The 27,147-nt window shown below is 55.0% G+C and overlaps 1 protein-coding gene across 1 annotated transcript; it reads left to right on the plus strand.

Moving 5' to 3' along the window:
• Window positions 1–504: 504 nt before the first annotated feature.
• On the plus strand, window positions 505–26,065 carry LOC133361846 (fibroblast growth factor receptor 3-like). Its single transcript, XM_061580836.1, has 15 exons — window positions 505–1,355; window positions 7,263–7,425; window positions 8,406–8,529; window positions 8,768–8,985; window positions 9,980–10,177; window positions 10,928–11,004; window positions 11,934–12,055; window positions 12,430–12,540; window positions 14,257–14,343; window positions 14,431–14,531; window positions 18,689–18,835; window positions 19,266–19,336; window positions 22,318–22,455; window positions 24,815–24,921; window positions 25,941–26,065. The coding sequence occupies exons 1-15, from the start codon at window positions 505–507 to the stop codon at window positions 26,063–26,065; spliced, it is 2,640 nt and encodes an 879-aa protein (XP_061436820.1).
• The last annotated feature ends 1,082 nt before the right edge of the window (window positions 26,066–27,147 follow it).

The following is a 27,147-nucleotide window of genomic DNA, read 5'->3' on the forward strand; positions in this document are numbered from 1 at the left end:
GCGCGCGTGGCCGTGACGCCCATCGTGATGGTGACTGAGCACGTGGCGAGGAATGCACTGGCATTAGAGCCTTTCCTGAATCTCATAAGGCGGAGACTCAGCGGCCTGGTGCTCAGGGAACCAAATGTCAGTTTGGTCCTGACGGCATACGCCGATGACATCCTCCTCATCCTTCGTTCCCTGGATGATGTCGCCCTGCTCCACGAGTGTCAGGAGGTCTTTTCGAAGGCCTCCTCATCCAAAATGAACTGGCAAAAGTGCAGCGGCCTGCTGGTTGGAGCGTGGGACATGACCGAGTGTCCGGAGAAGGCAAAAACCATCAATTGGAGCACAACATCGCTGCACCACTTGGGGGTGTTCCTGGGACCAGAGGAGGAACCACCGCAAAGGAACTGGGTCGAGCTGGAGGAGAAGGTGAAGGAGCGGCTGGGCACCTGGAGTCGCCTGTGCAAGTTCCTCACCTTCAGGACAAAGACGTTGGTGGTGAACTAGCTGGTGACGTCCATGCTGTGGCACCGACTCTTCTCCCTGCACCCCCCCATGAGCCTCGTTAACGCGCTTCAGAAGCGAGTCCTCGACTTCTTCTGGTCGGGCAGAGGACACCGGGTCGCGGCTGGGGTCCTGGCCCTGCCACTGGACGAGGGCGGTCACGGGCTGGTGTGCGTGCGGAGTCAGCTGGCCACCTTCCGACTGCAGGCCGCACAAAAGTTCCTGCACGCCACCACCCCTGCACCAGCCTGGAGCGTCACGGCCTCCTTCCTACTTAAACAGCTGGGGGGTCTGCAGTGCTCCAAACAACTATTCTATATGGACCTGCAGGGCCTCCCACTGGGACAGCTGCCACCTTTCTACAGGAGCGTCCTGCAGACGTGGAGCTCCCTCGCCGTCAGGAGGCTGAACCAGCCGCAATCGGCCGAGGATCTGGTCTTCGAACCGATCCTCAGGAACCCGCAGACAAAGCTGCCGTCCACCACCGCCACCCCCGGCATGGAGAGGCGCCTCACCAACGCGCGGCTCACCAGGATGGGAGATCTGGTGGAGCCTGGAACACGGGGCCGGTGGCTCGGACCAGCAGACATGGCCGCAAAGACAGGGCTGCAATCGCTCCGGGTGGCTGCCCGGATCCTGGCCGAAGCCAAGGGGGCCTTCTCAGCGGCAGCGGGGAGAACGCCCCCCATCGGCGTTGGGGATCACGAAGCCCCTCTCGGTCCCCCTCCACCGGAGCTCTCCGTCGTGCCACTGCGTCGCCAATGCCGACAAGCGAAGGCGGATCACAACCTGTGCCGGCTGGAGGACCTACCAGAGGTGGCCTTCGCAAATGTCAAGAGGAAGGTGCTCTACTCCTACATGGTCCGGTTTCACCAACAGGACACCCTGAGGAGCCATAAGGACCATGCCTGGAGGAAAGCCCTGCCCTGCATCTCTCCGGAGAGGCCTCGCTGGAGGCAACTCTACTCCAGCCCGACGTACAACCGCATCGGCGACCTCAGCTGGAGCATCGCCCACGGCACCGTCACCACCAACGCCTCCCTGGCGCGCTTCACCGACACGCCCCCGGAGTGCCGGTTCTGCGGAAAAGTGGAGACGGTGGCGCACCAATACGTGGAGTGCAAGAGCCTGGACTCGCTGTTCAAGGTCCTGAGAAACATCCTCCTAAAGTTCAGCCTCCACTTCTCCCCGACGGTCCTCATTTTTGGATACCGAAAGGGCGACGGACCCCAACATCTCCAGGGGCTGGTCAACGTGCTCGTCGGCTACGCCAAGCTCGCCATATACAGGGCGAGGAAGGTGGCCCTGGAGGGGAAACGTCCGGCCAGCAGCCTGGGCATCTTCCGCGCTCTGGTCGGAGCCAGGGTGTGGCTGGAGTTCCGCCATGCGCGGCTGACCCACGCCGTGCCGGCCTTCAAGGAGCAGTGGGCGATGGAGGAGGCCGTGTGCTCCGTGGCAGATGACGGGGAGCTCTGCATGCTGTTATGAGCTACCCGTCGGAGGCCGTCGGACTGCGAGGGGGGCGGCGTACATAACGAGAGAGTGAGCGCGAGAAAAGGAGCGAGAGAATGAGCGAGAGAGAGAGCGAGCGAGCGAGCGAGCGAGAGAGTGAGCGAGAGAGCGAGCGAGCGAGCGAGTGAGCGAGAGAGCGAGCGAGCGAGGGCAACATAAAGCCCCGTTTAAAAAAAATAAAAAAATTAAAAAATAATAATTTACGAAATGATGAACGAAACAAAGTGCCGAATACACCGAGCATCTTCTTGTTTCCACTGATCGTAAAAAAAAAAGAGAGAGGAGAGAGAGACGCCGCCAACTTCTGTATATACAGCAGCAGCAGGCGTCGTCAGGGTCGGGATCGAACCCACGACCTCCTGTAGACCAGGCGAGGTAGTCGACATCTCATAGCCACCGTGATGATGATGATGAGAGAGACGCAGACTCCAAATATACAGCAGCAGGCATCGTCAGGGTCGGGATCGAACTCACAACCTCCTGTAGACCAGGCGTGGTAGTTAACATCTCATAGCCACCGTGATGATGATGAGAGAGAGACGCAGACTCCAAATATACAGCAGCAGGCATCGTCAGGGTCGGGATCGAACCCACAACCTCCTGTAGACCAGGCAAGGTAGTTAACATCTCATAGCCACCGTGGTGATGAGAGAGAGACGCAGACTCCAAGTACAATAGACTTGGGTGCGGCTATGAGCGAATACTTGGAAATGGTTTGAAGGTATTTGAAGTCGTTGATTGTGTTTCAGCTTTAGTGTTTTAGGTGGTCACTGTGAGTGATGCTTGAAGGATCATGTCTTGACCATGTGGAGAAGCACTCGTGAACTGGGGAACTAGTGTGTGTGCACGTGTGTACGTGTGTGTACGTGTGTGTACGTGAGTGTGTGTGTTCACGTGTGTGTGTGTGCTCACGTGTGTGTGTTCACGTGAGTGTGTGTACACGTGTGTGTTCACGTGTGTGTACGTGTGTGTGTGTGTGTTCACGTGTGAGTGTACGTGAGTGTGTGTACGTGTGTATGTTCACGTGTGTGTGTGTACGTTTGTGTTCACATGTGTGTACGTGTGTGTTCACGTGTGTGTACGTGTGTGTACATGTGTGTTCACGTGTGTGTGTGTTCACGTGCGTGTACGTGTGTGTTCACGTGAGTGTTCACGTGTGTGTACGTGTGTGTGTGTACGTGAGTGTGTGTACGTGTTTGTTCACGTGTGGGTGTGTGTTCACGTGCGTGTACGTGTGTGTGTTCACGTGTGTGTGTTCACGTGTGAGTGTGTGTACATGTGCGTGTGTTCACGTGTGTGTACGTGTGTGTGTTCACGTGTGTGTTCACATGTGTGTGAGTGTGTGTACATGTGTGTGTGTTTACGTGTGAGTGTGTGTACGTGTTTATGTGTTCATGTGTGTGTGTGTACATGTGTGTGTGTTCACGTGTGTGTGTACGTGTGTGTGTACGTGTGTGAGTGTACGTCAGTGTTTGTACGTGTGTGTGAGTGTATGTGAGCGTGTGTACATGTGAGTGTTCACGTGTGTACGGTACGTGTGTACGCGTGTGTTCACGAGTGTGTACGTGAGTGTGTGTATTCAAATGTGTGTGTTCACGTGTGTGTACGTGTGTGTGTGTGTTCACGTGTGTGTGTACGTGAGTGTGTGTTCAAGTGTGTGTGTTCACGTGTGTGTACGTGTGTGTTCACGTGTGAGTGTGTACGTGTGAGTGTACGTGTGTGTGTGTTCACGTGTGTGTGTGTGTGTGTTCACGTGTGTGTGTGTTCACGCGTGTGTACGTGTGTGTGTGTTCACGTGTGTGTGTACATGTGTGTTCACGTGTGTGTGAGTGTGTGTACGTGAGTGTGTGTGTTCACGTGTGTGTACGTGTGTGTGTTCAAGTGTGTGTGTGTTCAAGTGTGTGTGTTCAAGTGTGTGTGTGTGTGTTCACATTGCTTTGCTAGGCATGCTGAGGAGAGGCTTACGGAGCCCCAATGCGGTTTCAGGAAAGGGCGGTCCTGTACAGATGCCATATTTTTCTGTCCGTCTGCTACAGCAGAGATGTAGGGAATTCCAAAAAGACCTAGATCTCTGCTTTATTGACCTGGTCAAGGCCTATGATACCATCAGTAGGACTGGGCTCTGGGTTGTTCTTCGTGCTTTCGAAGTCCCTGACCCTCTGCTCACGATCATTAAGGACCTTCATGATGGTGAGCGGGCCCGGGTAAAACTACGTGGCCGGGAGTCGGAGCCTTTCCCTGTACACCTTGGGGTGCAACAGGGATGTACTCTGGCTCCCACATTATTTAACATCTATTTAGACTGCGTAGTTCGTGAAGCCTGCAATAGCTGTACCGGGGGAATTTCCATTTGGTACAGATATAATGGGAGGCTGATCGACGCCCGGGTGCGATCAAGGGATGGCTCCCTATTGGTCAACCACGTTATGTATGCCGATGATTTGGTAATAGCTGCTCATTCAGAAGAGGAGTTGGAGACGCTGCTGCTGAGACTGGAGCGTGCCACTAAGAGGTGGGGCCTTACCATCAGCCCCACCAAAACTAAGCACCTGCCTGGGTATTTTGTACCATCGGACACTCCACCCCCACAACTCCCAATCGGTGATGGGGCAGTTGTGGAGAGAGTGGAGAGTTTCCCATACCTGGGCAGTGTGCTTATGACCGGCTCCAGTTTATCAGCAGAGGTCTCACTCCGAATCAGTCGAGCGGCAATATCTTTTCATCGGTTGCGTAACGCTGTGTGGAAGCTACCTGGTCTGTCACTCCGCACGAAGCTTCAGGTCTTCTCGGCCACGGTCATTCCCTCCTTTCTCTACGCTTGCGAAACGTGGACCCCCCTAATGGAGCATCTTCGCCAGTTGGAAACATTTAGGCTGGCCTGCCTACGATCCATCATGGGTTTAACCAGGCTGGATTGTGTGAGGAGCTCACAAGTCCTTGAAAGATCTGGGCAAAGTCCCATCAGTGAGCTCCTCCGGCAGGCAAGGCTGCGTTGGCTGGGTCATGTAGCCCGCATGCCCAGCCACCGCATGCCTAAACAGCTTTTGTTCGGCCGGATCGAGGGGGCTAAACGGGCGCGGCACGGGCTAGAGAAGAGATGGAGTGATGTGGTACAGGAGGACATGGAGCTGAGTGGACTTGCCAATGACTGGTACCAGCGGTGTCAAGATCGGCCTCAGTGGAGGAGGCTCGTGAAGGACGCTACTGGGCAGTTGGAGGCAGTTGCCCTCCAACAACAACGGAGGGCGGAGGAGCGACGCTCACAACAACGAGCGGAGCGCCGGGTGGCTAAAGCACAGCAAGTTGGTACAGTAGGAGGCACAGGTGGTGCATCAGCCAGTCATCTCGGTCATCTCGGTCAGTCGACCCGTGGCACCTGGGTCTGCCCCGTGACCTCCTGCCAGCGGGCGTTCGACACTTCACGTGGCCTCAAGGTGCACTTGGCCTGGCACAAGCGTCGTGGTGACGTCACCGCCACTTAATGGCGAATGGCGGTTGTTGTTGTTGTGTGTTCACGTGTGAGTGTGTACGTGTGTGTGTTCAAGTGTGTGTGTTCACGTGTGTGTGTGTATGGGTGTGTGAGTGTACGTGAGTGTGTGTGTTCACGTGTGTTCAAGTGTGTGTTCACGTGTGTGTGTTCAAGTGTGTGTGTTCACGTGTGTTCACGTGTGTGTACGTGTGTGTTCACGTATGAGGGTGTTCACGTGTGTGTACGTGTGTGTGTGTTCACGTGTGTGTGACTGTACGTGTGTTCACGTGTGTGTTCACGTGTGTGTGTTCACGTGTGTGTGTATACGTGTGTGTGCACGTGTGTGTGAGTGTACGTGTGTGTTCACGTGTGTGTTCACGTGTGTGTTCACGTGTGTGTGTATACGTGTGTGTGTGCACGTGTGTGTGAGTGTACGTGTGTGTTCATGTGTGTTCACGTGTGTGTGTGCGTGTACGTGTGTGTGCACGTGTGTGTGAGTGTACGTGCGTGAGTGTACGTGAGTGTGCGTGTGTACGTGTGTGAATGTACGTGTTTACGTGTGTGTGTTCACGTGAGTGTACGTATGATTTTGTGTGTACGTGTGTGTGCGTGTGCGCATGTGTGAGTGTACGTGTGTGTGTACGTGTGTGTGTACGTGTGTGTGTACGTGTGTGAGTGTACGTGTGTTCACGTGTGTGTGTGTGTGTTCACGTGTGAGTGAGTGTACGTGTGTGTTCACGTGTGTGTACGTGTGTGTGTGTGAGTGTACGTGTGTGTGTACGTGTGTGTGTTCATGTGTGTGAGTGGCGGTGTGAGTGGTGAGTGGCGGTGTGAGTGGTGAGTGACGGTGTGAGTGATGAGTGAGTGGCGAGTAGCGGTGTGAGTGGTGAGTGGCGGTGTGAGTGGTGAGTGAGTGGCGAGTGGCGGTGTGAGTGGTGAGTGAGTGGCGGTGTGAGTGGCGGTGTGAGTGGTGAGTGAGTGGTGAGTGGCGGTGTAAGTGGTGAGTGACGGTGTGAGTGGTGAGTGAGTGGCGAGTGGCGGTGTGAGTGGTGAGTGAGTGGTGAGTGGCGAGTGGCGGTGTGAGTGGTGAGTGGTGAGTGGCGGTGTGAGTGGTGAGTGGCGGTGTGAGTGGTGAGTGGCGGTGTGAGTGGTGAGTGTTGAGTGAGTGGTGAGTGAGTGGTGAGTGAGTGGTGAGTGGCGGTGTGAGTGGTGAGTGGTGAGTGGTGAGTGAGTGGCGGTGTGAGTGGTGAGTGGTGAGTGAGTGGCGGGGTGAGTGGTGAGTGGTGAGTGGCGGTGTGAGTGGTGAGTGAGTGGTGAGTGGTCAGTGGTGAGTGGTGAGTGGCAGTGTGAGTGGTGAGTGGTGAGTGGCGGTGTGAGTGGTGAGTGGTGAGTGGTGAGTGGCAGTGTGAGTGGTGAGTGGCGGTGTGAGTGGTGAGTGAGTGGTGAGTGGTCAGTGGTGAGTGGCGGTGTGAGTGGCGAGTGGCGGTGTGAGTGGTGAGTGAGTGGCGGTGTGAGTGGTGAGTGTTTAGTGGTGAGTGTTGAGTGGTGAGTGAGTGATGAGTGAGTGGTGAGTGTTGAGTGGTGAGTGGCGGTGTGAGTGGCGAGTGGCGGTGCGAGTGGCGAGTGGTGGTGTGAGTGGTGAGTGAGTAGTGAGTGAGTGGTGAGTAAGTGGTGAGTGAGTGATGAGCGAGTGATGAGCGAGTGAGTGGTGAGTGAGTGGCGAGTGACGTATCTCTCCCCCCGCCCCCCAAGTGCGCACGACCACGGGGTCTGGTGGCCCCCCTCGCTGGAGCCGCATGTCCGGCTCGCTGTCCAGGCCGCTGTGGGTGGTGCCCAGCGGCAGCAGCGTCAAGCTGCGCTGCCTCGCCACCGGAGTGCCCACGCCCTCCGTGGCCTGGCACCACGACGGAGGGCGCCTCCACGGCGGGGAGGAGCGGCGCCTCGGGGCCTTCCGGGTGAGCGGGGCCGGGTGAGCGGGGCTGGGTGAGCGGGCTGAGTGAGCGGGGTTGGGTGAGCGGGGCCGGGTGAGCGGGGCCGGGTGAGCGGGGCCGGGTGAGTGGGGCCGGGTGAGCGGGGCCGGGTGAGCGGGGCTGGGTGAGCGGGGCAGGGTGAGCGGGGCCGGGTAAGCGGGGCCGGGTGAGCGGGGCTGGGTGAGTGGGGCCGGGTGAGCAGGGCTGGGTGAGCGGGGTCAGGTGAGCGGGTTGGGCTTCACATTCATATTCTTAGGTTTTTTCGGTAAAGTCACTGTGTAGGTAAAACATTTATATTAATAAAAGTAAAATAAAAATTAAATAAAAATCACGTTTCGGAGGCAACACAAGCTTCCCAAACGTCGTGATTTTTATTTTATTATTTTACTTTTATTAATTTAATTTTTTTTACCTACGTGACTTTACCGAAAAAAACTAAGAATATGAATCCTTGCAGTCTTGAAAGCTTCAAATCTAGAATTATGTGTTTCACATCTTGACACAAACTTTTGGCGTCTGGTCCAACACCAGGGTGAGACTGGGCTCTAAGAAAAGCTGTTTCGGGTGTGGACCAATCAACTTCAAGGACAGTGCATATCATTATCATCATCAGAGTTGTTCCTTTTTGTTTGCATTTTGACTGCTTGTGTTGTGTATTATTGCAAACATGATGCCTTGTATAAAGGTGTCAGTTTTTGTACCAGTTGAAAGGGTAAAAACCTATTACTTTATTTTGCCACTGGCAAAGGAGATGTCTCATAGTACAAACTGTTTGATGGCCGGGTGAAAGGGTGGACGGCCTCTTGTTATATTTGTCACGCCGTCCAGGAAGCAGCCACGAGCTGCTAGACATGGTCCTGGGAGTGACATTGTCTGGTCCGACACTTTGGTGTGGACCAAGCAGTGTGTAAGACAATGGCGATGTGTGTGTGTGTAATGTTGTTGTTGTTGTTGTGCTGTTGAAGCTGAGGATCAAGGACTGGACGCTCGTGCTGGACAGCGTGGTGCCCTCTGACGCGGGCAACTACAGCTGTGTGGTCAGCAACCAGCACGGCTCCATCCAGCACTCGTACCAGCTCGTCGTCATCGGTGGTGACCCCCCCTCCACTCTCCCCCCCTCCACTCTCCCCCCTCCCTCTCCCCCTCCCTCTCACCCCTCCATCTCCCCTCTCCCTATCATCTCCCCCCCTCCCCTTTTTTTCTCTTTTTTTTCTACGATCAGTGGAAACAAGAAGATGCTCGGTGTAGTCGGCACTTTGCTTCGTTCATCATTTCGTAATTTTTTTGCCTCTCCCCCCTCCCCCCTCCCGCCCCTCCCGGCGTGCAGAGCGTGGCCAGCCCCAGCGGCCGTCGCTGCAGGACGGCCTCCCGGCGAACGTGACGGCGGCGGAGGGGAGCGACGTGGAGCTCCGCTGCGTCGTCCTGCAGAGCGCTGGCGGCAGCAGTCAGCAGCAGCTGCACCACCACGTGCAGTGGCTCAAGCACGTGGAGGTGAATGGCAGCCTCGAAGCACCCAATGGCTCACCCTACGTGCACGTCCTCACGGTGAGCGGGCGAGGCACGGGGGCACCCACCCACTCACCCACCAACTCACCCACTCACCCACCCACCCACTCACCCACTCACCCACTAACTCACTCACTCACTCACCCACTCACACACTCACTCACTCACCCACCCACTCACTCACTCACCCACTTACCTACTCACCTACTCACCCACTCACTCACCCACCCACTCACTCACCCACCCACTCACCCACCCACCCACTCACTCACCCACCCACTCACCCACCCACTCACCCACCCACTCACTCACCCACCCACTCACCCACCCACTCACTCACCCACCCACTCACTCACCCACCCACTCATTCACCCACCCACTCATTCACCCACCCACTCATTCACCCACCCACTCATTCACCCACCCACTCATTCATCCACCCACTCATTCACCCACCCACTCATTCACCCACCCACTCACCCACTCATTCACCCACCCACCCACCCACTCACCCAACCACTCACTCACCCACCCAGTCACCCACCCACTTACTCACCCACCCACCCACCCACTCACCCAACCACTCACTCACCCACCCAGTCACCCACCCACTTACTCACCCACCCACCCAACCACTCACTCACCCATCCACTCACCCACCCACTCACTCACCCACCCACCCACTCACCCAACCACTCACTCACCCATCTTCTCACCCACTCACTCACCCACCCACCCAAACTCAGCGGAGGCTGACGTCACCCTCTAAACAACAGGACTCAGAAGCCACCGCTTCGCCGGGTACTTACTGCTGGTACCTAATAAATAAATAAATAACGTTGAAACTTGTTCACGTGACACTGAATCTTACTCGTTGGCCATGTCGGGTGGTGGCGAGTTCGACGACACAACGCTTACATGCGACGCTCCAACCCAAATCACCCCTACCCCGCACAGCAGCCTGCGTCGTGGGTATACAAACAAGATGCTGATTCGCTCGCTCTCTCCGCGCCGCCCGCCGTGTCGCCTCAAGACGGTGGGCGTGGAGGTGACGGACGTGGAGACGGACGTGCTGTACCTGCGCAACGTCAGCACGGACGACTCGGGCCGCTACACCTGCCTGGCGGGCAACGCCGCGGGATTCGCTCACCGCTCCGCATGGCTCCTCGTCGTGCCGCAAGAGACGCCGGCTGGTAAGATGTCGACTGCCTCGCCTGCTTTGCAGGAGGTCGTGGGTTCGATCCCGATCCTGACAATGCCTGCTGCTGCTGTATATTTGGAGTTTGCGTCTCTCTCTCTCATCATCATCACGGTGGCTGAGATGTTGACTGCCTCGCCTGGTCTACAGGAGGTCGCGAGTTCAATTCCAACTCTGACGATGCCTGCTGCTGCTGTATATTTGGAGTTTGCGTCTCTCTCTCTCATCATCATCACGGTGGCTATGAGATGTTAACTACCTCGCCTGGTCTGCAGGAGGTCGTGGGTTCGATCCCGACCCTGACGATGCCTGCTGCTGCTGTATATTTGGAGTCTGCGTGTCTCTCTCTCTCTCTCTCATCACGTGGCTATGAGATGTTGACTACCTCGCCTGTCTCCCTGTGACAGTGGACACCGCCCTGGCTGCTCCCGTGAGAGTGGGCGGCGGTTCTTGTGCCGCCGCCCTCCTGCTGCTGATCACCATCGGTGCTGTCACCGGCCTCACGCGGAGGAGGAGAGGGTCGACCAGCGGAGAGGGGGAGATGCAGGTGCAGTTGAGGTGGTGGTGGTGGAGATGGTGGTGGTGGTGGAGGTGGTGGCGGAGGTGGTGGTGGAGGTGGTGAAGGTGGTGTTGGTGGTAGCGGTGGTGGCGGTGGTAGTGGTGGTGGTAGCGGTGGTGATGGTGGTGGTGGAGGTGGCGGTGGTAGCGGTGGTGGTGGTGATGGTGGAGGTGGTGGTGGCGGTGGTGGTGATGATGGTGGTGGTGGTTGTGGTGCCGCCCCAGGTGCTGTCTGCGCTGAGCGGCGTGGAGCTGTCGGGGGTGACGGGGCCGTGCGACCGCTGGGAGTTCCCTCGGGAACGGTTCGTCGTTGTTGTTGTCGTCATCATCGTTGTTGTTGTCGTCATCATCGTTGTTGTTGTCGTCATCATTGTTGTTGTTATCATCGTTGTTGTCGTCGTTATTGTGTGTATATGTCTGTGTGTCTGTGTATATGTTTGTGTCTGTGTATATGTGTGTGTCTGTGTATATGTCTGTGTATGTCTGTGGGTCTGTTTATTTGTGTGTGTGTCTGTGTATATGTCTGTGTATAAGTGTGTGTGTCTGTGTGTGGAGTGATGGCGTAGTGGTTAGCGCTACGCTGCGCTACGAACCCGGCGACCAGAGTTCGATTCCCGCTCACGGCCAACACCAGTGACGATTATCTGAACCGGTCCTGGGCCTCCCCTAGGTCTACTCAGCCTTAAATGAGTACCTGGTGCGGTGTGTAAACATCGCCACAGGGGAGACAAAGGCGGTCGGGCGTGGTGCTGGCCACCCACCCCCTTGTGTACCGTTCCGGCCTTCATAGGTGCTCGCTAACAGCACTTGCCCCTACAGTCTGTTAAGGCTACAGGGGGGTTCTTTGTTTTGTGTGTCTGTGCGTGTGTCTGTGTGTGTGTCTGTCTCTGTGTCTGTCTCTGTGTCTGTGCATGTCTCTGTGTGCGTGTGTCTCTGTGTCTGTGTGTCTCTATGTCTGTGCTTGTGTCTTTATGTCTCTGTGTCTGTCTGTGTCTGCGCGCGTGTCTCTGTCTGTGTGTGTCTCTGTGTCTGTGCGTGTCTGTGCGTGTCTCTGTGTCTGCACGCGTGTCTCTGTGTCTGTGTGTATCTGTCTGTGCGCGTGTCTCTGTGTCTGTGCGCGTGTCTGTGTGTCTGTGTGTGTCTGTGTATCTGTGTGTGTCTGTGTGTGTTTCTGTGTATCTGTGTCTGTGTGTGTGTGTATCTGTGTCTGTGTGTGTGTCTGTGTGTGCAGGCTGACTCTGGGTGAGCAGCTGGGTGAGGGTTGTTTTGGCCACGTGCTGCTGGCCGAGGCGCTGGGCATGGAGCCGTCACGGCCTCACCGCAGCGTCCGCGTCGCCGTCAAGATGCTGAAGGGTGACGCCCGCGGGGTTCTAGAACTAGGAGTTTGTGGGGCGATCGCTACAAGTTTACATTTCGATGTAAAGCTTTCGTGACTGCAGGGATTCATCTTCTTGGTTCTTTCGGTAAAGTCACGTAGAAGGGAAATAATGAAAGAATAAAAATAAAACAATGAAATACAATTCTCACGACGTTTCGGCCACAACGCAAGCAGCCGTCCTCAGGTGAAGAACAGGTCTGTCGGAAAGACAGACCTATTTGTATTACTAAATTATGTTTTATTATTTTATTATGTTTTATTATTTTATTATTTGCATTCTACGTGGTGACTTTACCGCTAGAAGAGTTTGTTTTTAATTTGTGTTCGGACGTGCGGCGTGCGAGCCCAGCGCACGCCACGGAAGCGGAGACCCACGACCTCCACGCGGAGCTGGAGACCCTCAAGAAGATCGGACGGCACAGCCACCTGGTGAACCTGCTGGGCGCATGCACACGGGGCGGTGAGCGTGGGGGGGGGGGGTGAGTGTGGGGGGGTGGTGAGCGGGGGGGTGGTGAGTGTGGGGGGGTGGTGAGCGGGGGGGTGGTGAGCGTGGGTGGTGAGTGTGGGTGGTGAGTGTGGGTGGTGAGTGTGGGGTGGTGGTGAGTGTGGGTGGTGAGTGTGGGATGGTGGTGAGTGTGGGTGGTGAGTGTGGGGGGGTGGTGAGTGTGGGGGGGTGGTGAGCGTGGGTGGTGAGTGTGGGTGGTGAGTGCGGGGGGGTGGTGAGCGTGGGTGGTGAGCGTGGGTGGTGAGTGTGGGGGGGTGGTGAGCGTGGGGGGGGGGGTGGTGAGTGTGGGGGGGTGGGTGGTGAGTGTGGGGGGGTGGTGAGTGTGGGGGGAGGTGGTGAGCGTGGGGGGGGTGGTGAGTGTGGGTGGTGAGCGTGGGAGGGGTGGTGAGTGTGGGGGGGTGGTGAGTGTGGGGGGGGGGTGGTGAGTGTGGGGGGTGGTGAGCGGGGGGGGGGGGGGGTGGTGAGTGTGGGGGGGTGGTGAGTGTGGGGGGGGTGAGCGGGGGGGTGGTGAGTGGGGGGGTGGTGAGCGGGGGGGTGGTGAGTGGGGGGGTGGTGAGCGTGGGTGGTGAGTGTGGGGGGGGTGGTGAGCGTGGGTGGCGAGTGTGGGTGGTGAGCGTGGGGGGGTGGTGAGCGGGGGGGTGGTGAGTGTGGGTGGTGAGTGTGGGGGGGGGGGGGTGGTGAGTGTGGGTGGTGAGTGTGGGGGGGTGGTGAGTGTGGGTGGTGAGTGTGGGGGGGTGGTGAGTGTGGGTGGTGAGCGTGGGGGGGGTGGTGAGTGTGGGTGGTGAGTGGGGGGGGTGGTGAGTGGGGGGGTGAGCAGCCCCCCTCCCTCGTGATGGCGATGAACTCTTCACCTTGTGGACTAATTTGGCTTCGCGAGTGATTTTGGCAAAGCCGAGAGTTGGGTCGTCTTCTTGGTGACTCGGGATTGTGATCATTGCACCTCCCCCGTCCCCCTCTCTATTTCGAAGCCAATGAAACCAACACGAACTTGTAGACAATTCGAGCAGCAGGCGAGGCCTCCGCTCCGCTGCCTGTGTGGCTCCTCTTCAGCAGCGACCCCTGGCCGCCGCCGCCACCACTCACGGCAGCTCAAGCCGCTTTGCTTGACAGCGGCAGCCCCAGTGACGTTTGCTGTTGAGAGCGACTTGCCCGCCGCTGCTCACTAGTTTGTATGTCGTCAGGCAAGACCCCCCCCCCCCCCCCTCGAGCTGCGTTGCTCTTGTTCCGGAAGCCACCTGGCCATCACGGACGATTTCTGGTGGACATTAGTAGCGACGTCGATTCCAAATGTGAAAAGGGGAAAAACCGTAGGACACGGAGGAAATAAAAATCCATCTGGATCGAACGCACGACCTCCTGTGTACCAGGCAAGGTAGTTAACATCTCATAGCCACCGTGATGATGATAAAGAGACACACAGACTCCAAATATACAGCAGCAGCAGCAGGCATCGTCAGAGTTGGAATTGAACTCGCGACCTCCTGTATACCAGGCGAGGTAGTTAACATCGCATAGCCATCGTGATGATGATAAAGAGACACGCAGACTCCACATATACAACAGCAGCAGCAGCAGGCATCGTCAGAGTTGGAATTGAACTCGCGACCTCCTGTAGACCAGGCGAGGTAGTTAACATCTCACTGTGCCCCTTCCCCCCCCCAACTCTCCCAGGCCCCCTGCTCGTGATCGTTGAGTTTGCGGCCAAGGGGAATCTGCGCGACTTCCTGCGTGCACACCGCACGCCCGGCGCAGAGTGCACGGCGCGTGGCGGCTACGGAGCCGGCGGTGGTGGCGGTGGTGGCGGTGGCGGCGGCGGTGGTGGCGGTGGTGGCGGTGGTGGCGGTGGTGGTGGCGACGAGGTGAAGGGCGAAACGCTCTCCATGCTGCAGCTGGTGGCCTTCGCCTGCCAGGTGGCACGCGGCATGGAGTACCTCACCTCTAAGAAGGTGCAGCGACGACACCCGCCCACACGCACGCACATCTACCCACTCAACAACAACAACATACTCTTCGTTTTCTCAGTAAAGTCACGTAGGTAAAAAATTTAATTAAAATTAATAAAAAATAATAAAAATCTTAAATACAAGTTAAGAACTTGCATCTTGGAATCCCTGCCTCACTTGATACAGCAAGTCTGGCTGTGACGGTCCCACCAGACGACGGAGACTTGTGTTGCCTCCAAAACGTCGTGATTTTTATTATTTTATTTTTATTAATTTAAATTTCATTTTCTACCTACGTGACTTTACTGAATAAACTTAGAGTATGAATCCTTGCAGTCACGAAAGCTTCAAATCTAGAACAACAACAACAACCGCCATTCGCCACTAAGTGGCGGTGACGTCACCACGACGCTTGTGCCAGGCCATGTGCACCTTGAGGCCACGTGAAATGTCGAGGAGGTCACGGGGCAGACCCAGGTGCCACGGGTTGACTGACTGAGATGACCGAGATGACTGGCTGATGCACCACCTGTGCCCCCTACTGTACCAATTGGCTGCGCTTTAGCCACCCGGTGCTCCGCTCGTTGTTGTGAGCGTCGCTCCTCTGCCCTTCGTTGTTGTTGGAGGGCGACTGCATCCAACTGCCCAGTAGCGTCCTTCACGAGCCTCCTCAACAGAGGCCGATCTTGACACCACTGGTACCAGTCATCGGCAAGTCTACTCAGCTCCACGTCCTCCTGTACCACATCACTCCATCTCTTCTTTAGCCCAGTGTTGCGCCCGTTTAGCCCCCTCAATCCAGGCCGAACAAAAGCTGTTTAGGCATGCGGTGGCTGGGCATGCGGGCGACATGGCCCAGCCAACACAGCCTTGCCTACCGGAGGAGCTCACCGATGGGACTTCGTCCAGATCTTTCAAGGATATATGAGCTCCTCACACAATCCAGCCTGGTTAAACCCAGGATGGATCGTAGGCAGGCCAGCCTAAATATTTCTAACCGGTGAAGATGCTCCATTAGGGGGGTCCATGTTTCGCAAGCGTAGAGAAAGGAGGGAATGGCTGTGGCCGAGAGGACCTGAAGTTTCGTGCGGAGCGACAGACCAGGTAGCTTCCACACAGCGGTATGCAACCGATGAAAAGATATTGCCGCTCGACTGATTCGGAGTGAGACCTCTGCTGTCAAACCGGAGCCGGTCATGAGCACACTGCCCAGGTATGGGGAACTCTCCACTCTCTGCACAACTGCCCCAAGACCAGTTGGGAGTTGTGGGGGTGGAGTGTCCGATGGTACAAAATACCCAGGCAGGTGCTTAGTTTTGGTGGGGCTGATGATAAGTCCCCACATCTTAGTGGCACGCTCCAGTTCCAGCAGCAGTGCCTCCAACTCCTCTTCTGAGTGAGCAGCTATTACCAGATCATCGGCATACATAACATGGTTGAGCAATAGGGAGCCATCCCTTGACCGCACCTGGGCATCAATCAGCCTCCCATTGTATCTGTACCACATGTAAATTCCTCCGGTACAGCTACTGAAGGTTTCACGAACTACGTGGTCGAAATAGATGTTACATAATGTGGGAGCCAGAGGACATCCCTGTCGCACCCCAAAATAAACAGCGAATGTCTCCGACTCCCGGCCACGTAGTTTTACCCGGGCCCACTCACCATCATGAAGGTCCTTAATGATCGTGAGCAGTGGATCAGGGACTCCGAAAGCACGAACAACCCAGAGCCCAGGCCTCCTGATGGTATCATAGGCCTTGACCAGGTCAATAAAGCAGAGATGTAGGTCTTGTTGGAATTCCCTACACCTCTGCTGTACCAGACAGACAGAAAATATGGCATCTGTGCAGGACCGCCCTTTCCTGAAACCGAATTGGGGCTCGCAAGCCTCTCCTCAGTGTGTCTAGCAAGGCGATGTTGAATAATCCTTGCCTGGACCTTTCCCGGCACACAGGAGTGAGATGCCCCTGTAGTTGTTACAGTCTGTGTCGTCCCCCTTCTTAAAGAGGGAGACCACCAGGGCATCCTTCCAATCCTCCGGAACCCGTCCAGTGGTCAAGACTTTTTTTTATGATATCATGTAGGGCAGTCTGTGCACAAACGCCACCCTCCCTCAGCATTTCGCTTGGGAGATTATCTCTGCCCGGTGCCTGTCCTGGTCTCAGACTCCGGATCGCCTTCAGTACTTCCTCTACAGATGGCACCTCAGCCAGCCACTCACAGGGGGTGACCTCTTCCTCCAATATTTGAGGCACCGCAGCCTCGGCAGGGTTATCCCCACTTTGCGCCATGATGTTTTCCTGGCTGAGGGATTTCCCCTCCCCCAGGACCTCACAGAAATGCTCAGCAAATCTGCAAACCTGTTCCTGGGGGTCGGAGATTGGATCAACGTTTTTTCCCCTAATGATGGAAATAGGTGTGGCGCTGCAGATAACTTTTTTGATGGAGTTAAATAGTGATTTGTGATCGTGAGCCACTCAGGCAGACTCCGTCTCCTCAGCAACCCATAACCATCACCCATCCTTGCAGCGCCTCACGGCTCTCCGAACCTCCGAGCGAAGGCTGCGGTAAGCCTCCTCATTCTCTGACGTGGGATGCTGTCGACGATTAGAGTGGGCATGTCGCTTTTTCTCAACTATCCTGAATACCTCCTCTGTCAGCCAGGGTCTCTGGAGAGGTCTGGACCGCGTATCCAAAGCACCCATTGCAGCTGCATGAGCCACAGTCCTAAACCTCGCCCATTAACCCTCGACATCAGGAGGAGTTGGGACGATGCCAACCCCATCTGCAAGCAATGATGAAATTCTCACTTGCAACTTTCATCAGCTGAGACCAGGCCACTTTAGGTTGGAAGGGGGTCCTGGGTGTACACCCACCACCGGAGTGGAAGAATGGCAGGCGCATCTTACAGATGACTAGTCGATGGTCAGAGGGCATATCAGCTCCACGGTAGGTCCTGGTGTCAAGGACATGGGCTCGCATCCGCTGGTCCGTCACTATGTAGACCAGCAGATGTTTTTGCTTGGACCCGTCATGCATTCATGATGTTGTGTGGATGCGCCAATGCCGGAAGAGCGTGTTGGTAATTACAAGCCCATGGGCTGCACAAAAATCTAGCAGCCTCCTACCGTTGTTATTGAGCTGATCTGGCCCATGCCTTCTAATCACTCCAGATCAGCTGCCAGCATCATGACCAACTCAGGCATTGAAGTCACCCAACAAGATGACTCTATCCCGAGTGGCCAATCTAGCCAGCACCTGTGACAGGAGGTCATAGAAGGCATTTGACTCATCGGCTTTGCCTGCATCCCTCCACGGATGTTCGTGTTCGGTGGGGGCATAAGTAACCACGACCACCACTCCTCGTCTCCGGTTGATGGGAAGGCGAGCCCACAGTAGCCTGGGGCTTACAGCTTCCCACACCTCACCGCCATGCTCCCACGCCCCCTTCATTTTTTTGTTCAGAAGAAGAGCCAGACCCTGTTGTTTGGCAGTCTCCTGCCCCGAGTAAAGGACTGTCCACCCCTTATGGTGGCAGGAGCCAGGACCGGTCCACCGGACCTCCTGAATGCCACAACGATCCAGGCGGTACCGGTCCAGCTCCCGACAAAGGAGTGGCAGCCTCTCCTCCGCAGTGAGTGTTCGAACATTCCACCTCGCCACACGAAGTGGTTTTTCGTTGTTTCTGGAGAAGCCCCAAGGGTGAAGATTCAATCTCCTGGTTCCGACAATTGGGGTTTGGCCAGGAGACGTCATAGACACCTGTCCCCCCCCCCCATGGCCTGCGCCACAAACTTATTAGTTACATATTTAATTTGTGGTTTAGTGGTAATTAATTGAAGGTGGAGGGGTTACCAACCCATTGCACCCGTCCAGAGCCCCCGTTTAGCCACTGTGGTGGTCGCAGACGCCATGACGGGAGAGGCCAATCGGCATTGGCCCTCCCCCCACAGCACTGTCCATGACAGAGTTGCCCGTCCGGCACCCACACACCCCTACCCACACACCCCTACCCACACACCCCTACCCACACACACCTACCCACACACCCCTACCCACACACCCCTACACACACATCTCCTACCCACACACCCCTACCCACACACATCTCCTACCCACACACACCTACCCACGCACCGTGTGTGTCGGTGTCACAGTGCGTTCACCGGGACCTGGCGGCCAGGAACGTCCTCGTCGTTGACGGCGGAGTTGGTGGCGGCTATTCGGTGAAAATCGCTGATCTGGGCCTCACCCGCGACGTGGGCGGCGAACGTGACTACTACTACCAGCACAAGACTGCTGCCGTGAGTGGCGGTGGTGGCGGTGGTGGCGGCGGTGGCGGCGGTGGAGGCGGTGGTGGAGGTGGTGGTGGTGGCGGTGGTGGAGGTGGTGGCGGTGGTGGCGGTGGAGGAGGTGGTGGTGGTGGCGGTGGTCATGCCCGGGGAAGGGGGGGGGGAGAGAGAAGAGAGAGAATCTTTCATGAAATCTTTCATTTGAAAAAAAGAAGAGGGGGGGCACAAAAGCAAAACATTGAAAAAAATTACGAAATGATGAACGAAGCAAAGTGCCGACTACACCGAGCATCTTCTTGTTTCCTCTGATCGTAAAAAAGAAAAGAGAGGGAGGTAGGGGAGAGGGTGGTGGTGGATAAAAGGGTGGTGGTGGTGGTGGGTCAAGGGTCAAGGGTCAGGCTGTGCGTCGTTGACCTCCCCTCGTCACCTGTCGCCCCTCCAGGGACGCCTGCCGGTGAAGTGGATGGCACCGGAGGCGTTGCTGCACCGCGTCTACACACAGCGGAGCGACGTGTGAGTGGCTGTGACACGTTGACTACCTCGGCTGGTACGCAGGAGGTCGTGGGTTCCATCCAGACCCTGACACTGCCTGTGTGAGTGGCTGTGACACGTTGACTACCTCGGCTGGTACGCAGGAGGTCGTGGGTTCCATCCAGACCCTGACACTGCCTGTGTGAGTGGCTGTGACACGTTGACTACCTCGGCTGGTACGCAGGAGGTCGTGGGTTCCATCTAGACCCTGACACTGCCTGTGTGAGTGGCTGTGACACGTTGACTACCTCGGCTGGTACGCAGGAGGTCGTGGGTTCCATCTAGACCCTGACACTGCCTGTGTGAGTGGCTGTGACACGTTGACTACCTCGGCTGGTACGCAGGAGGTCGTGGGTTCCATCCAGACCCTGACACTGCCTGTGTGAGTGGCTGTGACACGTTGACTACCTCGGCTGGTACGCAGGAGGTCGTGGGTTCCATCCAGACCCTGACACTGCCTGCTACCGCTGTATACGGTCGACCCTTCCACATCTCGGGGGTTAAGGGCGCGGGCCCCCCACGATCTGGAAAAACCGCGTACATTGTTTTGGTCCCCTCACTCACCTCCAGCCAGGGGGTTTTTGAGATACAAAGATCACTGCGAGATCACTGCGAGAAGTTTTTTTTTATTGGTTCTTTTTGTGTTTTTAACGCCGTTTGGGATGGGTATTTGGTCATATATGAAGGTCAGTCGTAAGTAAAAAGAGAGAAAATAAAAAAAATAAGAAAGAAATGAGAAGAATAATAGTATCACAAAACACAGCAATAATCACATCTTAGCCAATTATACAAATACTCGCTTTACTACCCGGCTTCGCCTGAGACTTGGGTTAACACACGGCCTACGCGGAGGGTTTGGGGGGGGGGGGAGCGTGACGTCAGCAGACACACTGCTGACAGAGGAGGAGTTCAGGATGGTTGAGAAAAAGCGACAGGCCCACTCTAATCGTCGACAGCATTCCACGTCAGAGAATGAAGAGGCTTACCGCAGCCTTCGCTCGGAGGTTCGGAGAGCCGTGAGGCGCTGCAAGAATGGGTGGTGGTCACGGGTTGCTGAGGAGATGGAGTCTTCTTCAGTGGCCCACGATCACAAATCACTATTTAACTCCATCAAAAAAGTCACCTACAGTGCCACACCTATTACCATCATTAGGGGAATCTCTGACCCCCCAGGAACAGGTTTGCAGATTTTCTGAGAATTTTTGAGATCCTGGGGGAGAGGAAATTCCTCAGCCTGGAAAACATCATGGGGCAAAGTGGGGATAACCCTGCTGAGGCTGCGGTGCCTCAAATATTGGAGGAAGAAGTCACCCCCTGTGAGTTGCTGGCTGAGGTGCCATCTGTTGAGGAAGTACTGAAGGCGATCCAGAGTCAGACCAGGAAAGGCACCGGGCAAAAATCATCTCCCAAGCGACATGCTGAGGGAGAGTGGCGTTTGTGCACAGACTGCCCTACATGACATCATAACGACAGTCTGGACCAATGGATGGGTTCCGCAGGATTGGAAGGATGCCCTGGTGGTCCCACTCTTTAAGAAGGGGGACCGCACAGACTGTAACAACTACAGGGGCATCTCACTCCTCAGTGTGCCGGGAAAGGTCCTGGCAAGGATTATTCAACATCGCCTTGCTAGGCACGCTGAGGAGAGGCTTGAGGAGCCCCAATGTGGTTTCAGGAAAGGCCGGTCCTGCACAGATGCCATATTTTCTGTCTGTCTGCTACAGCAGAGGTGGATGGAATTCCAACAATACCTACATCTCTGCTTTATTGACCCGGTCAAGGTCTATGATACTATCAGTAGGCATGGGCTCTGGGTTGTTCTTCGTGCTTTCGGAGTACCTGACCCTCTGCTCGCGATCATTAAGGACCTTCATGATGGTGAGCGGGCCCGGGTAAAACTACGTGGCCGGGAGTCGGAGACATTCGCTGTTTACTTTAGGGTGCGACAGGGATGTCCTCTGGCTCCCACATTATGTAACATCTATTTCAACCACGTAGTTCGTGAAACATTCAGTAGCTGTACCGGAGGAATTTCCATGTGGTACAGATGCAATGGGAGGCTATTCGATGCCCGGGTTTGGTCAAGGGATGGCTCCCTATTGCTCAACCATGTTACGTATGCCGATGATTTGGTAATTGCTGCTCATTCAAAGGAGAAGTTAGAGATGCTTCTGCTGAAACTGGAGTGTGCCACTAAGAGGTGGAGCCTTACCATCAGCACCTGCCTGGGTATTTTGTACCATTGGACACTCCACCCCCACAACTCCCAATTGGTGATAGGGCAGTTGTGCAGAGAGTGGAGAGTTTCCCATACCTGGGCAGTGTGCTTATGACCGGCTCCGCACGAAGCTTCAGGCCTTCTCGGCCAGTCATTCCCTCCCTTATCTACGCTTGCCTAAACAGCTTTTGTTCGGCCGAATTGAGGGGGCTAAACGGGCGCGGCACGGGCTAGAGATGAGATGGAGTGATGTGGTACAGGAGGACGTGCAGCTGAGTGGACTTGCTGATGACTGGTACCAGCGGTGTCAAGATCGGCCTCAGTGGAGGAGGCTCGTGAAGGACGCTACTGGGCAGTTGGAGGCAGTCGCCCTCCAACAACAACGGAGAGCGGAGGAGCGACGCTCACAACAACGAGCGGAGCGCCGGATGTCTAAAGCACAGCAAGTTGGCAGTCGGGGGCACAGGTGGTGCATCAGCCAGTCATCTCGGTCATCTCAGTCAGTCGACCCATGGCACCTGCTGGGTCTGCCCCGTGACCTCCTGCCAGCGGGCGTTCGACAATTCACGTGGCCTCAAGGTGCACATGGCCTGGCACAAGCGCCGTGGTGATGTCACTACCACTTAGTGGCGAATGGCGGTTGTTGTTGTTGTGTACGTGCGTGAGCATGCATGTGTATGCGTGTGTGTGTGTGGTTGTGCATGCATTTGCATGTGTGCGCGTGTTTGTGCGTATGTGTGTGCAGGTGGTCCTACGGGGTGCTGCTGTGGGAGATCTTCACCCTGGGGGGCTCTCCGTACCCGGGCGTCCCCGTGGAAAAGCTTTTCAAGCTGCTCGGTGACGGCTACCGCATGGAGCGGCCTGCCCTCTGCTCCGACGAGCTGTGAGTAGGAATCGGAGATCGCAACGACGACTACGACGATGACGTCATGTTACCTACAGGAGCGTCGTTCGTTGATGTTGTTGTTATTATTACTCTATACCAGGGGTCCTCAAACTACGGCCCGCGGGCCACATGCGGCCCGCCGAGGACATTTATCCGGCCCGCTGGGTGTTTTTGCCGCCGCTGCCTGTCTGTTACTTTTTTTATACATGAGAAGGACGGTCATTGGTGGAAGAGGGAGAGGGGGCGGAGTTCCCCCCAATCAGACTGCATTGATGGGCAGTACAGTCTGTAAGTCTCTGTGTGGGCAAAGTTATTGCTGGTATATTGTTTTTGTAGCGCTGTATATATATTGGTATTTTACTAATAGCAATTTTGACTCCCTAGGAAACAATGATGTCAAGAAAGAGAAAAATTGACTCGGAGTGTAGGATATTCAAAGAACAGTGGACTTATGATTACTTTTTCATGCAGTACAAGGAAAGAGCTGTGTGTCTGATATGCCAGAATATAGTGTCTGTGTTCAAAGAATACAATTTACGTCGACACTATGAAACTCAACATAAAGATAAATATGCTTGTTTGGTCGGAGAAGTGAGAAAAGATAAAATATTAAAACTGAAAAATACATTGGCAACTCAGCAAAATACTTTTGTGAAGCAGAAGCAGCTAAATATTTCATCACTGCGAGCAAGTTTTTAAGTTGCCAAGCTAATAGCGTGCACTGGCAGACCATTCGTGGAGGGAGAATTTGTTAAAGAATGCCTTCTTTCTGTTGCCAAAGAGATGTGTCCAGAGAAGGCCGATTTATTTAGTACAGTGAGTCTTTCAGGACCTACAATTACACGGAGGATTGAAGAAATGGGAGACAATTTGCATCAGCATTTGCAAAACTCCACAAAAAAACTTTCCTATTTTTCCTTGGCACTCGACGAAAGCAATGATGTTCGTGATTCTGCACAACTTCTAATTTTTATTCGTGGGACGAATGACTATTTCGAAGTCACAGAAGAGCTTGCTGCACTGCAAAGCATCAATGGAACAACTACAGGAGAGGATATCTTTCGATTTAAAGCTTTCGTGACTGCAGGGATTCATCTTCTTGGTTCTTTCGGTAAAGTCACATAGAAGGGAAGTAATAAAATAATTCTCACGACGTTTCGGCCACAACGCAAGCAGCCGTCCTCAGGTGAAAACCAGGTCTGTTGGGGAGACAGCGTCTGAATGAAACAGCACACGAGCTTGGAGCATATATAAGCTGGGTTGGAAGCGGGGGAAAGGGCGCCTTGACAAAAGAATTTGCATATCAAGAGGAATTTAGCATATTTATGGGAAATGCAGGAATGTTATTAGTACTACATATGTCCGTGCTGCATATGTAGTACTAATCACATTCCTGCATTTCCCATAAATATGCTAAATTCCTCTTGATATGCATCTCTCCCCTCTGAGACATATCCTCATCTCAGGAACCATGCACTCAAAATGGCAACCATCTTTGGCAGCACTTATGTCTGTGAACAGACTTTTTCCAGAATGAAACATTTGAAATCTCCAACCAGATCTAGACTAATGGTTGCACACTTGCATCACTTGTTACGACTAGCAGTGACAAATATGGAACCGGACATTGACCATCTCATTAGCCAAAAGCAGGCCCATAGTTCCCATTGAAATACTGGCAAGTTTGTTGATTTAACGTACTTGTTCTTCATTTTAAATATTGTATTTGTTCCCGTTTTGTTTCTTCACTTCAAAATAAGATATATGCAGTGTGCATAGGAATTTGTTCATAGTTTTTTTTGTAACTATAGTCCGGCCCTCCAACGATCTGAGGGACAGTGAACTGGCCCCCTGTTTGAAAAGTTTGAGGACCCCTGCTCTATACACTACACTATACACTACACTATACACTACACTATAATTGTAAATACAGTAGTGGGTTTACTCTATACACTACATTATACACTACACTATACACTACACACTACACTATACACTACACTATACTTGTAAATACAGTAGTGGGGTTACTCTGTACACTACACTATACACTACACTATAATTGTAAATACAGTAGTGGGTTTACTCTGTACACTACACTATACACTACACTATACTTGTAAATACAGTAGCGGGTTTACTCTATCCACTACATTATACACTACACTATACACTACTCTATAATTGTAAATACAGTAGTGGGTTTACTCTATCCACTACACTATACACTACACTATACACTACTCTATGATTGTAAATGTAGTAGCTGCATGTCTGTGCACATTGCGTGTACGCCGTGCGCACGGTGTACACGCACGGCGCGTGTTGAACTTGACTCGCGTGTCGCCGTGCGCAGACACGCGACGATGAGCGAGTGCTGGGCGACCGTCCCCAGCGACAGACCGACGTTCGCGCGGCTGGCGGACGACTTGGGGCGGATCCTCGTGGCCAACGGGGGCCGCCGTGACGAGGTGACCGCTGCCCCGTCCGGGAGGGGGGGGGGGGCGACATGGGCCACGGGGCAGAGAGAGAGATGGAGACGTGGGGGTCGTCAGGCCGTAGGGGTCGAACCTGCGACCTCCCGCTTGCCACCACGCTCGCAGGATGCCGTAGAGGGAAGAGAAGTGGTGGTGGTGGTGGCGGTGGCGGCGGTGGTGGCGGTGGTGGTGGCGGCAGTGGTGGCGGTGGTGGTGGTGGCGGTGGTGGCGGTGGTGGTGGTGGTGGCGGCGGTGGCTTTGGCCATGATGACATGTTTATTTTAAAAGGACTAAACGTTGATCTTCTTCACACCAGTGATAGCGATGATCTGTTCTGGTCCCGGGTCTCCACTAGGTCGACTCAGCCTCAATCGAGTACCTGACGTGGTATGTGTATTAAACATCGCCGCCGGGGAGACAAAGGCGACCGGGCGTGGTGCTGGCCACCCACCCCCTCGTGTGCCACAGCGCCGGTAGCCTTCATAGGTGCTGCTACTCGCTAACAGCACTTGCCCCTACAGTCTGTTCAGGCTACACGGGGATCTTGGTCTTTGTCATCTCTCCCCCATCTTTCCCCCATCTCTCCCCCACCTCTCCCCCATCTCTCTCCACCTCTACCCACGAACATCACTTGCTCCGACAGCCTGTTTGAGGCCACACAATGGGGGGTCTGCTTGTCTGTGTGCGCTAGGACTACGTGGACATGACGGCCGGACTGATGTAGCCCGCCTGGAGATTCGCCGACACTCCCCGTGGTGGTGTTGCTGGTGGTGCTGGTGGTGAAGGAGGGAGGTGGTGGTGGTGGTGGTGCTGGTGGTGCTACTATACACTACGCTACTATACAATATACACTACACTATACACTACACACCACACTACTATACACTACACTATTTTTAGCACCAGGCTAGGGTAACCTACCGGTGTGCTAGGAATCCCCAGTACCCTTCCCCTGGGGTGTGGAGTGTGATAGGACACGGGAACGTGTGCCTGCAGCGGGAACAGCCCAGCCGCCGCCGCCGAAGGAGGAAGGCTCGAGGGTTAGAAGCCCAACCTCGTCGCCGGGCGGTGATGGCGGCGTGCCCCCGCCCGGGGCAGACGAGGGGGAGCCGTGGCGGGGCGTGGAGTAATGGGAGACAGTTCCACGTGCAGCCAGAGGTCCGACGCCTGCACCATGACGGGCGAAGGCGTCAGGTGTGCAGCATAGGCAGTGATTGTGCAGCAGTACTCAGAGTGTAAGCAGAGTCGTGTGAAGAGTGTTTAATAAAACAACTGGCGCAAGCCCTTACATGAAGCTCCGTCTCCGTGTGGATTTACAAGTCTCCAGTGGTGTCAGGAATAACCACACAACACTTGGGAGATCATCTCTGCCTGGTGCCTTTCCTGGTCTCAGGCTATGGAATGCTTTCAGTACTTCCTCAACAGATGGCACCTCAGCCAGGCACTCACAGGGGGTGACTTCCTCTTCCAATATTTGAGGCACCGCAGCCTCAGCAGGGTCATCCCCACTTTGTGCCATGATGTTTTCCAGGCTGGGGTATTTCCCCTCCCCCAGGACCTCACAAAAATGCTCAGCAAATCTGCAAACCTGTTCCTGGGGGTCGGAGATTGGATCACCGTTCGTTTCCCTAATGATGGTAATAGGTATGGCGCTGCAGGTTACTTTTTATGGAAATAAACAGCGATATGTGATCGCAGGCCATTGAGGCAGACTCCATCTCCTCAGTAACCCACGACCACCACCCATCCTTGCAGCGCCTCACGGCTCTCAGAACCTCCGAGCGAAGGCTGCGGTAAGCTTCCTCATTCTCTGACGTGGGATGCTGTAGACGATGAGAGAGGGCCTGTCGCTTTTTCTCAGCCAGCCTGAACACCTCTTTTGTCAGCTAGGGTCTCTGAGGAGGTATGGACCGTGTACCCAAAGTAGCCATTGCAGCTGCATGAGCCACAGTCCTAAACCTCGCCCATTTCCCCTCGACATGAGGAGTGGGGGGCGATGCCAACCCTAGCCGCAAGCGATGATGAAATTCTTGCTTGAAACTTTAATCAGCTAGCTGAGGCCATGCCACGATGGGTTTAAATGGGGTCCTGGGTGTACACCCCCCACCGGAGTGGAAGAATGGCAGGCGCATCTTGCAGATGACAAGTCAATGGTCAGTGGGCAAATCAGCTCCTGGTGTCAAGGACATGGGCCCGCATGCACTGGTCCGTC

This window comes from Lethenteron reissneri, unplaced genomic scaffold, assembly GCF_015708825.2.
Source record: "Lethenteron reissneri isolate LAM-NWPU_2019-01 unplaced genomic scaffold, ASM1570882v1 scaffold_1257, whole genome shotgun sequence".
In the NCBI taxonomy this organism is placed as follows: domain Eukaryota; kingdom Metazoa; phylum Chordata; class Hyperoartia; order Petromyzontiformes; family Petromyzontidae; genus Lethenteron; species Lethenteron reissneri.

Bases quoted from the DNA above. Each gene is read 5' to 3' on its own strand.
- LOC133361846 (XM_061580836.1), top strand. From the start codon at position 505: ATGCTGTGGCACCGACTCTTCTCCCTGCACCCCCCCATGAGCCTCGTT. The intron at 7,426-8,405 runs GTGAGCGGGGCC...GTGCTGTTGAAG, and splicing joins GGCGCCTCGGGGCCTTCCGG to CTGAGGATCAAGGACTGGAC. The intron at 12,541-14,256 runs GTGAGCGTGGGG...CAACTCTCCCAG, and splicing joins GGGCGCATGCACACGGGGCG to GCCCCCTGCTCGTGATCGTT.